This window comes from Clarias gariepinus, chromosome 24 (assembly GCF_024256425.1).
Source record: "Clarias gariepinus isolate MV-2021 ecotype Netherlands chromosome 24, CGAR_prim_01v2, whole genome shotgun sequence".
NCBI classification, from domain to species: domain Eukaryota; kingdom Metazoa; phylum Chordata; class Actinopteri; order Siluriformes; family Clariidae; genus Clarias; species Clarias gariepinus.
Window position 1 is genome coordinate 5,295,074 of NC_071123.1, and position 12,715 is coordinate 5,307,788.

The 12,715-nt window shown below is 37.3% G+C and overlaps 2 protein-coding genes across 6 annotated transcripts in view; both read right to left on the minus strand.

Annotated features, from left to right (window-relative positions):
- Positions 1-2,396, minus strand: part of mast4 (microtubule associated serine/threonine kinase family member 4) — a 101,423-nt gene extending 99,027 nt beyond the window's left edge. For 4 of the 5 annotated variants that reach the window (XM_053485371.1, XM_053485368.1, XM_053485367.1 and 1 more), the window contains exon 1: positions 2,026-2,395. In XM_053485371.1, the coding sequence (XP_053341346.1) occupies positions 2,026-2,331 (306 nt within the window). In that variant the 5' untranslated portion in view covers positions 2,332-2,395. Of the gene's footprint in view, positions 1-2,025 lie in introns of all 5 variants that reach the window. The other variant, XM_053485370.1, reaches the window with a different exon arrangement.
- The window catches only part of srek1 (splicing regulatory glutamine/lysine-rich protein 1), a 206,026-nt gene that overhangs the window by 158,028 nt on the left and 35,283 nt on the right, over positions 1-12,715 (minus strand). The gene's annotated exons all lie outside the window — the stretch shown is intronic.

Consider the following 12,715-nt stretch of genomic DNA (forward strand, 5'->3'; position numbering starts at 1 on the left):
CGGGGGAATTTAGCCAAACCTTGGTATTATTGCAGAGGTAATGCTAGACAGGACATGCAAAATGTCTTAGGGCTACATTTTACCTTAAATGGTAAGCCGAGACTTGAACTAAATTACATAATCGACTGTTTGTTACTTTAGCGAGGATCAGTGGAGCTGGGCGTGGTGTTGGAGATACCAGAAAATCAATTAGCCGCGGTCCGAAAGCATTCACCTTCAAGCTGGTACCGTCACGGTCATCCTCTCATAGATCACTAACAAGTAACTCAGAAACGTCAAGCCGATGTCCCCCTGTGACGTCATCGCGTCTTACAACTGTTAATTTCTCACACGAAAACCAACAAATTAGCACCACAATCACATAAATAAAGCGTGTGTTGAATATGAACACAGGTGATGTCTTTCAGGGTCACAACTTCCTTTAAAGTCCATTAAGCCACCATTACAGCACCGTTAAAGCACCAGCCCATTCCCATTCACTCAGAGCCCTAAAAGGACAATTTAAACAACATTAAAGGTACTTCACCCTTCATGGGCCCGGTGTTAATCTGTTAGGACTGCTAAGTGTTAATTGTTTAAACTGTAATGGGTTAAAAAGGTGGTTTCAGCACAGTTTTTCTTTATATACAAAAAATGCAAGTATGTGCGAACAGCCTATTTGTTGTTGTTGTTGTTGTTGGTCTTTCGGCTGCTCCCGGCAAGGGGTCGCCACAGCAGAATACCCAGTCTGCACTACAACTTGGCACAAGTTTTATGCCGGATGCCATTCCTGACGCAACCCTCCTATTTAATCCGGGCTTGGGACCGGCACTGTGCGAACAGCTTATTTAAGCTTTATAAAATAAGAAAAGTCGAACATTTAAGGTAAAATGGGATCTGCTTTCATGAAACTGTTAATGTAAATTGTAATCGGGAGTCATATAGATCGTGGGGGAGATTCACGTATTAATAGTGGCGTGAATTAATACAGATGATGGTACTGATTTATACAGATAGTGGTGTTGATTCTTATAGATAGTTGTGTCTGAACTGAAGTGGGTGCAGCAAGGGAAACACTAAAATCTGCAGAGAGGGTTCTCCAGGACTTGGGCTGGGAGCCACTGATATAGATTGTGGTGTCGTTCATATACAGTAGATTATTATAGATAGCTGTGTAGATTCATGTAGACGATGGTGTAGATTCATATATACTAAGCTTGGCGGGATCAATTCATATAGACGGTGGTTTAAATATCAATGGCGGTTTAGATTCATATGGACGGCGGTTTAGATATACAACGATGGTGATTTTGGTTCACATAAACGGCGGGTTAAAATCATATAGCTTGTGGTGTAGATTAATACAGATGGTGGTGTAGATTAAAAAACGTTAGTGGTGTGGATTTATCTAGACGGTGTTCTAAATACATATATAGATGGTGGTATAGATTCATATAAATAACTTTGTAGATTGATATAGATGGCAATGTCAATCCTTAGCTGGCGGTATGAATTCATATAGGCTAGATGGTGGAATCGGGTTAATATAGACGATGGTGTAGGTTGATATGGGTTTACTGTATATAGATGGCGGTACAAACACACACACACAGATAGTAATATCAATGCATATTAGATCATTGTGCAGTTTCATACAGATAGTGGCGTAGACTAATATAGATAACGTTGAATCATAAAGTTTGTGGTTTTGATTCATACTGATAAATGAATAAATAGATAGATAGATAGATAGCAGTGTCCATTACACAGACTGTGGCGTTGATTCATATCCTGATAGTTGTTGATGTTGTTGTTGATTTATAGAGACAGTAAAAGATAAACAGAATAATTCATACAGTGAAAGTGAAGTGGATTGAAACTGAAAAAAAAAAAGGTTCATGCTGAAGCTGATTAAGTCACATCTGAGCAGAAACTTTTGTGACAGGTAACATTACTCGGAGCGACTCTGAAACACACCTGCGCTCGCGCTCACACACTTACACACAGACACACGCGCGCGCGTCGTGCTACATGTAGACTTTTTACCATTTCGTCTTCTTCCTCGTCCTCCTCGAGCTCGTCTTTATTCCTCATTTTCTCCTCCCTGCCGTCGTTCTGTTGCCGTCTCGCGCCGTCCTGCTTCCCTTTTTGCCCGACACTGGCGGTGTGTGTGTGAGTGTGTGTGTGTGATGTGCGCGGTGTCCCCACGCGCTCCTGCTCCGATTCAGTGTCTCCCGAAGTGCAGCAGAAATCCGCCTCGGACACGGTGTCGGTGTCGGACTCGGTGTCGGACTCGGTACCGGAACTACACGGAGTTCGGCTCGCTAATCGCTCGGCTTGTTCCTTCTCCATTGCGACGAGCCAAACTCGCCTCGAGGGTTAAATGTCACCGCCTGCAGGAGACATGTTAGTGTTAAAGCTGCTGTTGATGGAGCACTTTATGAGAAATGTCGGAACCAGATCTGATTCCCTAAATCCATTAGAACGCTTAGAAATAATCACAATAATAATAAAAAAAAACCCCGCCAGCTCTGGGTCTAGGTAGTCCAATATAAACTCCGCCCAACTCTCAGATAGACACGCCCCCCGTTTTTTGGAGACGTAACTCCTGACCTTTGTATGTTGTTAAAGTTTACACGCTGACAATAAGTCAATAAGGATTAAGATTAAATAAAGTCGATTGTTTCTGTTTGGAACAAACAGGTCCAGATCAAAAGCATGTCTCTGCCTACTAATAGATTGCTGAGTGTATGAGTAAATATGTATTTACTTTTTTTTTTCCTTTTTTTTTTTTAAAACTAAGACTATCTTATAATAAGTGTTTCTTTACTATGTACATTTTTTAAATAGAAAGTCATTTATATATTGCATAACCGGATTATATTGTTCAACTGGACTATGCACACTACCGTTCAAAAGTTTTAGAACACTTTCTAACTCCATGATCGTTCCTGATCTTTATTTCTTTCTACATTGTAAAGGAAAGCTGAAGGCGTCCAAAAATGCATTAATCTCTTTTGAACGGTTGATATTGAGATGTTTCTCCTACTTATGCTCTGTAATCTGAGGTGCTGTTAATTGGTCACTTTTCAGGCTGATAACTCTAACTGAACTTCTCATCTGCGGCAGAGGTAGGTTTTGGTCTCGCCCTCCTGGAACGGCCTTCATGAGAGCCAGTTTCATTATGGTGCTGGACGGATTTTGCAAATGCACTTGACAATACTGTTCTTGCAGGAACTATTACAGAAAGGCTGACGTCTGTGTCTTACAATAACAACTAACTGTTGTTTTTCTTGTTGTTATGTAATTACCTAATCCCATATGTGTTATTTTATAGTTTTGAAATCCCCAGTATTAAAAAAACAACAAAAAAAGAAATTTGCAAGTGTTCTAAAACTTTTGAACGGTAGTGTATATGCAACCTGTTTTTTTTTTAAAAAAAGAGCACCACCACCATGCTTCCTACAAGCTCCTTGCATTAAGATCAAATAAAGTTGTTTGTTTGTTTTTGTTTGATTGTGTTTGTTTTTTGTTTGGTTATCTATTTTATAAACAAACATGTCCAGATCATATGTCCTGTGTATAAATATACTGTATTTATATAAACAGTTATAAACTTTTTCTGCATTTATGTTTAAGGTTATATTTATATTTATATATTTATATCATATCAGTCAACTTCAGTTTTAGTGTATGAATGACTCAACATCACTATTTATTTATATTCATTTACTTTACTGTCTTTATAAATCAACACCACTATCATTAACAGCAACAACAACTAGTATATGAATCAATGCCACAATCTGTATAACTGACACTTCTATCTCTTTATTTATCTGCACAGGACTATATTGTTGATCTACTGTAAATAAAAAAAATAAAAAAGCACCACCATGTTTCCTACAAACAACTTGCATCCTACTGCACATTACTACTACTTGCTACTTGCACTACAGTATATGTGATGCACACCATGGCTATACTTGCACACTCACTTTATGTCCATCTGTTACATACTCCGGATACCCTCCCCCCTCCACCAGCCGTCTTTATTTAATTAAGATTCAGTTACAACACTAAAGTTACAGCATTAAGTTACTCAGTGTTGTGTACTTACTGTGTATAGTGTTTTGCCTACAACAAATGTACAATGTTTTATGTTGGTCTGTACTTTGAGAGCCATAAACAGACAGAATCAAATTTAATGCGCAAGGTCTTGGTGGTTTGCATGGTTGCTTTACACAACCAGGATCCAGGTTGGATTTCCACCTCTGGGTCTGTGTGCATGGAGTTCCCATTTGTGCATGTTGGGTTTCTTCTGGTTTCCTCCCACACTCCAAAGACATGAAAAAAAGGCGAACTGGCATTCCCAAATTGCCCATAGTGCATGAATGAGCATGCAAACGTCTGTCTGTGTGTGCCCTGTTATGAATAGCAAGAAAAGGTGGTACACACTGACTAGCATGGCTTTCTAAGATTTTAACTAAATAAATAAATGTAATTTGATCTAAAATATAGACTGCACAAAAACATCGGATTGTTTATCCAAGTGTGGCTTTCCATTTAGCAAAACACAGGCCATTCCCATTTCTGTGGCTTTTATACTAAATTATGTTGACATTTCGTACAACCAAGTGCAACAGCACCACTAACAGTCATAAGAAAAATGAACCAAATGGTATAAAGATTTCCAGTCTTTCCAAACCCGACTGTAGATTAATAAAGCCTATCCGAATCAGTGACAGTCATGTCCGGTGATTAGACAGGGAGACCCACATCTGTATCAATCACACGAGCAGCAATGATTAAAAAGGTGCTGTAAAGAATGTTTACAGGGTCAATTATTCTATTTATCTTTCTCTTTTGCAATGTGGAGGAGGAGGAGGAGTCTAAGCACATGCAGACTAAGCACATACTGTCCAATCAAGATACAAACGACACAAAAGGACAGATGACAGAACCATCCAAGATGTGTCAGTGTCTTCTAAATTTGTATATTTTTTCATGCCCTTAGTTTATAGTTGGTGGGACAATGGCGTAGTGGTTAACACTGTCGCCGCGCACCTCCAGGGTCAGGGTTCGATTCCCACCTCGGGGTCTGTGTGCATGGAGTTTACATGTTCTTCCCGTGCTTGGTGGGTTTCCTTCGGGTACTTCGGTTTCCTCCCACTGTCCAAAGATGTGCCGGTTAGGCTAATTGGCGCTCCAAAATTGCCCTTAATGTGTGATTGACAATCAGGCACCTAGCTGGCACCCCGACCCCTTAGTTAACTGTCACAGAAATTGCGGATATATATATATAAGGTTGGGATTATCTGTGGCCAGATGTGCCGGATGGCATTTGGACGGACCAAAATTCAAAACAAAAAAACAGTATGATTTTATATCTGGTGTTTACAATTGTGCAATTTATATATTTTTATATATTTCTATTTTAATTCTATTTTATTCTGTAAAATTGTAAATTTGTATATTCCAACCTAAAATCTTAACTTTATTTATTTATGTATTTATTATTGGAAATCTTTAGTTTAATTGTATTCTCTAGTGCGTTTTTTATTTTGTTGTGAAATCCTTCTAATTTTGCATTTAAGACACAGACAGTCGTTTAAGCATGTCCCTGCATATCATACTGTGCATGGTTGTGTACGTGTCAAATAAAATCAGAATTTGCATCTGATTTAAAGACTTATAGCCTCAACATTTTTAGATGCATGAATACAGCTGCCTGTTTGGCTCCTTTTCAGTGTGTCATCAAAAAATCCGTGTAATATAACGCATTGCTCAACAAACATTAGAGCATATACAGGTTGCTTTAGAGATCCGAATCTTTTAGGAAGATTTCAGTCCAGATTTGCACGTCTCATTTCGTTGTGTTTCTTAGAAAAGGCCTGGAGCTACAAAGCTCTTCATTCTGGATCCTTATCTCCAGTTGGATGTGCTGTCTCCTGAGCATTGGACGGTCAGTGTTTTCCTCTGCGAGGCCGTGAGAAGGTCTTGCACTCGCGATTTACATTTATGGACATGTTTGTGGCAGAGTTAGAGATGAGGATTTCAAGGCCTAAAAAATGGTTAATTGCTAAAGAACCGACAGCATGGTGGCTTAGTGGTTATCATCGTCGCCTTGGACCTCCAGGATCCGGGTCTGATTCCCACTTTGGGTCTCGGTAGGTTTTCTCCAGGTTATGTCCTACAGTCTGAAGTCCAAATGAGGGTGTGCGGGCCTGTATATGTGTGTGGCCTACAATGAATGGGCACCCCGTCCAGAGTGTACCAGAGAGGGATAGGCTCCAGGCCCCCCCACGACCCTGTATACAGGATTAAGACGATGAGTGAGTGAACTGATATGGGTTGATGTGTTCATTCCATGGGAACCATTAAGGAAGAGAATTGTACTGGTGTATTATTTTATGACTATAACAGTGACGTAGAGAACATAATAAAACTGCGGTAATGATGAATTATTACGGGCAATCCAGCTGATAAATACCTTCCACTTCCCTTTGAAACTGATTCTGATGCAGTAAACAAATGGAAGTAACTGGTGATTCTTGATCTCCACCTGCTGGTGAGAAGCGCGAAAGGTTCTTAAAGGAGGAGAGAGGAATTGAGAGGATGTTTGTTCCATCAACTTTGTGCCAGAACTGAGAGAAGTCTTCATTCATGTTGCCTTTCCTGTACCCTGATGGATGGAGTTTAAGGATCGGAGTTTACAGATCATTTCTTCAAATGCTTTGAAGTTCTTTCACGTGGAACCTGAGCATTCATCACCACCCACACAGACACACAGACATGTGAGCACTAAATAGACACCTACAGTTTTATGAACATATGCAAAACATATGAAAAAAAAAAAAAAATGTGTTGCCGTTGTTATGACTCGTGTTTGTTTCCTTCTTTCAGATTACCTTTTTTTTTAAGCCTGCCAAGAAGAAACTTCTGATCTTCAGAGAGGCAGGATTATCAATCAATTAATCAATCAGAGCGTAGACTCTGTAGTCTCAGAAACAAATACCAAGGAATCTTGATGAATACCAGTTTCTATCATTAACGTAATTATAGTTAAGTTTAAATAAAGAGGTAAAACATCAGCAGGGTCACGACCTGATCGCCCCCGGCCTTTTGCAGGACGTATTTGTGCTGATCAAAGACCTGTTGAGAATTTCGCTGTAGCTATTGCTCTTAAAGCCACTAAAGTAAAGTCAAGAAGGCGTTTATAATATATTAACCCTATTTGCTCAAATATATAATTACAAATTTTTGTTCATACATTTAATCGTAAAGTGATGTGTTTTTTTATGTCCTAACAACACCACACATGTTTTATGATGCATTTGTACGTGCACTTTGTTGCATGGTGTCTATTGTTGTCTCTTTTTGTGTAGAAGTAGTTTTAGGTTATCTTAAAAAAAAAAAATGTAAATCTGTCCTATCTGAGCTAGTCAGCTAATTAGGTCTCTTAGTTAACTGGCTGGTTCCGGTAGAGTTGTGTTGTTCATTTATGTTGTGGCATGTATGTAGCACCTTGGTCCTGGAGGAACGATGTTTCGTTTCACTGTGTACTGAACTGTATATGGTTGGAATGACAATAAAAGCCTACTTGACCTGCCTTGACTTGACTACTTAACTTCATCCTATAACAAATATCTGTGCTTTCTACTTCACTACATTCGTGCACAGGCACGTGCACACATAGAGATCAAAGGGGGCTTGAGCACCCACCCTTTTTATTCCTGGAGAGAAAGTGCCCTTTTTTCTGGGGTGCTTTTTCTTTTTCTTTTTTTTTTAAATAATATATATTCCTGTTTGCGCACAGCTTCCCTGTCAAACAAATATATTAATTGAAGAATAGTATATCTAAATATCAGGTCAGGAGTTCTGAAGCGATTAGATCTGCTACATACTAATATTGCCATGGCTATTGAATTTTGTTGACAGTTCACCAATAGACAGTCCGCTTCGTACAAATAATTTTAAAAATGCATTCATGACTTGGCAAACATTAATGATTTGATTCGAGATTTGCACACTCAGACTCAGAAAAAGTGAAATAAAATGATTGCTATTTAAATGGCATGTGTTGATCCTGTTTTGTCAGGTGACAGAACCTAAACAACTGCTGTATATCAGACAGCGATGGAGAGAAGGGTCTTTTTGGCTCCTTCATATAGTAGCAATAGGCATTGAGCTGTTGTGTGGTACCTAACACTAGTTCATGTTAAGATGTAATCTATTTTTATATATACTGATGTTTGAGATGTTTCATTTGCACTATGGCTCAATAAAGAATAGTCATACAGGTCCCCACCAATGTCCAGAGCCAATCTACGCCCTTGAACCAAGCCATCATGTAATAAAATAAGTTAGTAATAAGCTTACTAAATAAGCTTAATAAATTTACTAATAAGCATATATCATAGCATAAATTGGTGAATTTAGAAGAAATCTACAGATGCAAACAGATGGAGGATAGATAGACTCTAAAAAATGTAGTAAATCTGAGTAACTGCATCTGGTACATTAATCAATAAAAGTGAGTAAAAATAAGTCAACATTAAACAATAACAATAACAATATTTATAAATTAACTTTTTATTTATGAGTAATTTACCTTTTTTTTCCCTCTAAACCTTTATAAAATAGGAGTCCATACAACCACAAATACATACATGACATTGGCTTTTATTGAATTTTTCTCAATTATTTTGGTAAGTTTAATTCAAACAATCAAGTAAGATTTTTAGAGATTTTGTTAAGTTAATAAAGTTAAATATTTCTCTAATATTTACTAAGCCACAGAATATTTTTTAGAGTGTAGTAGCTTTAAAACAAACTCCATCTAAATGTGGATTTTGAAGGTTTTATTTGATGATGGTGATACAGTCCTCCCTCAAATGTGAAACTAAGTCCATGCCAGTCACCATCATGAGTTTGAGGAAGATAAAATTAACTTTTTTAATTATTTTTTTTTTTAAAAGGAAGTCAGTGTTGCGTTAATATATATATACGTTTTTGTTTAAAAAAATAAAAAAAATACGTAATTATGAGAAGTGCCCTTTATTTCACTTGAGCCCCTGCCCCTCAAAATGTCTGTGCACATCCCTGTTCGTGCATGGCGTTGCGTTACATAACCCCCTAAGGCGTGTACGATCTGAAGTTTCATGATAATGTCGTTTCAGGAGTACCTCAGTGGTTAAGATGTTAAGCTGCAGATAAGAAGCTCTTTAGATTAAACCCCAACACCACCAAGTTCTGACTGTTGGATACTTGAGGGTCCTCCCTTAACCCTCAAGTGGCCAAATGTATAATCAAATAAAAAAGTCTATGGATAAGGGTGTCTGCCTAAGGCCATAAATGTAAATAATTAACTGGAGACAAGATTATATGTAATTGTTTGATTGCCTTCCCTGGGGGAACCATGCTTAATCATGTAGCAGGTGTTTGAATTCAAAGCAGAGATGGTTTCAGACAGTGAAGAAAACAGAATGTTCACAGTCAGGAAGTGCGAAGATAGAGACACAGTGAACTAATACACTATCCATACACTTTCGAGGACTTCCACTTTTACTTAAGTAATATTTTAACTGCAGTATTTCCTTTGACCACAACTGGATTTTATTTATTAGTGAAGTAAATATAAATGGATTAGTTAACGAGAGGTTTGTGCATTTGATACAGGATGAAACAATGGCTGAAAGTAAAACTATTTTTTTAAAACAAAAAAAAAAAAAGAAGGAATTATTAACCATCCAAACCACTATTAGCCATTTAGCTTAGAGTATATGTACGTCTTCAAATTCATTAATGTTCTTCCACCTGAAAGAAGAACATCTGTTTTTGTATTTACAGTGTATATCCATTCTTGTATACATGGCTCGAAAAAGGAGTTCCTCAATTGTTCTTTAAATGGTTAATGAGGTCTTATGGTCTGGAGAGAGTTTTACCTACTGAAAGTTTTTTGCATAATGTTTGATGACACAGAATCGGATGAGGGAATGGACCACAAGTAATATGTCACTTTGTGGCTTTCATATTGCTCCAAAGCTTGTGAACTCTGAACCGTGGGTTTATCTGTTTAGAAAAATGAGTGGAGCCTCTTGGTGGTGCTAAAGCACAATTTCTACCTCCTTAAAACGTTAACTGACAGAAATCCTTCCACAAAGTGCTAAGCTATTTTGTTTAATATTGTAAACTTAATTTTCCAAAACCAATTTAGAACTTTTTTGCATTCTCAGGCCATAAAAGGAGTTCCTGGGAGGCCAGCGTTTTAGACATGAAGCAGGCAGATCGGTTATGGCTCCGGCGTACAAAAAAAAAACTTTCCACCCAAATGGTATCCAAGCACTAATGAAATGCTGGGATGAGTGCATTAGTGTATCAACTCTCATAACTGTGTTCTGTTATTCTGCACAATCAAAAGTTCCGTTTTGACTTGGACGGCCATCGTATTTAAAATTAAATTTCAAAAGATTTTAGAAAAATATTGCTGTCTTAAAACATTTAGCTATAAATTCATTAAATATTTTGTATAATTGTAATAACTATATAACAAACAAACAATAAGAGGCTTAAAACACAACCTTGTGGGACACCAGACTACATTTAAAGCATTTATATTGAGTGGATCTTACATATTGATTATTTGATGTTTAGATTAAATTAAAATCACGAAAAACAAAGACATTCTTCAGATACTCTTACTATTTTGAATTGGAAAAGAGCTGTTTACATTTACATTTAGGCATTTGGCAGACGCAAATACAGAGCGCTTACCCAGAGCGACTTACAAAAGTGCTTTGAAGTTTCTGTCATTAGATTGATACTTACGCTGGGTTATTAGGTTACTAACTCAGTGCCATCAGTCAAACACTGTTGGGAAGGGGATTTTTTTTTTTATAGGTAAGAAGTTAAAAAAAAAAACCTTAGCGGTGATTAATCTCAGAAATGAAAGAGCTATCCAAATGCAATTTCTGTTGTTGGATTTTAATCAATAACAGTGTGGTGGAGTTAGTTTTTCAGTCTGTAGTATTCTTATAGTATATTATTCCTGAACTAAAAGAGGATCCAATAAGAGGATGAGGTGCAGCCATTTTTGATTCCTCGAACATAATTATTTGCTAATAATTTATGTATTTTTACACTTTGTTTTCATTACACGTCATAATTTTGATCTGCGGATTTGGTCATAAAAATGAGAAACAAGTTGGTTTCGACTGTCACGTACATTGCGGTATTTATAAACACCCAATTCTTACACATTGTCATGAAGTTAACAGGAGCAAAAAAAAAAAAACAGAAAAAAGCACAGAAAAGTTGACAGAAGCTTGTTACTGAGAAACCACAACGTGCAAAGTCCTCTGTCATGAGTGCTTTCATGTGCCTGAAAATTTACAGCTCTACCTCTGACAGTTACAAAGTGCTGACATGAACTGCAAGACAACGTGAAATAAAAAGCCTTACAGGAAAAACATGACTATAATAATCAATCTGTATGGGCGAAAACGAAAATGACTGAATTCAGTAGTAATGGATCGAAATTGTGGATTTTTTTTTTAATTAATTGATATACACTATTAGTTAAAAGTTTGTATACATCTTGATTGTCTCTGATTTAAATTTTTTCTACATTGAACATGTCCAAAATACACAATAATCTTCTTTAAACAGTTTGTATTAAAATGCAGACGTCTGCTACTCATGCTCTGTAAATCCTTCATAACGGTTTTAATCCGAGGTTCTGTTTGTTAATTGGTGATTTCTGAGACTGGTAACTCGAAATGAACGTCTCCTCTGCACCAGAAGTAAGTTTTGGTCTTGATCTCTTGAGATGGTCTTCATGAGAGCCAGTTTCATCATGGTGCTTGATGGGTTTGGCAAATGCACTTTGACAATACTGTTCTTGCAAGAAGTGTTCCAGAACTGCTGACCTTCGTGTTTTAAAATAACATCTGACTGTGGTTGTTTCTTAATTACCTAATGCTGTAAATGTGATTTAATAGTTTTGCGGAAAAAATCCAGTATTGTTCTAGGAATGGGAAAATAAACCATTGTTCACCAACAACCAAAAATCTCGATTGGTGGAGTTGAAGGTCTCCCGCTGCGCTACAGAATATTTGCAAAGATGACATCATTGACGAGAGCAATGTTCACAGACGGATGGAGAAGTTTAAAGAAGGAGAAACCAGCAATAAAGACAAACCGCACAGTGCTAGACTACCAACTGCGACAAAGGGGATTTTCAAGAGGTGGGTTTAACAATGATGAAAATACATGGCTTGTGATGGAGATGTTGAGCAATACCACCTGTGCATTACTTTCAGTACAACTTGTCTGTTTACTCTTTATACGAGCTAGCTAGAAAAAAAAATGAATATGCAAAATACGAGAGACAAATTTTTGAAGCATTTTATGTACATACATTATATATGTTTGCAAAATGTAAAAATTTAAAATAACTCATGACTTCGAGCCACTTGTGATTACAGCAAACACATGAACATTGAACAGAGATGATTTCCTCCTTTAGTCCACTTTAATGTAAAACAAAAAAGTTCTTTTTTTTTTTTTTTTTTTTAATACAGTATGTCTGTACCAAAAAACTTACTGATTCAGCGCCTTTCGCTTGATGCGTTCATCCAAGTACACATCAAATAGTTTGTCAACGCACACCCGGCCCACACACTCTTATCAGTCTTTGGATCTTCACACTCTTCTCAAAACGTATGACAGGTGT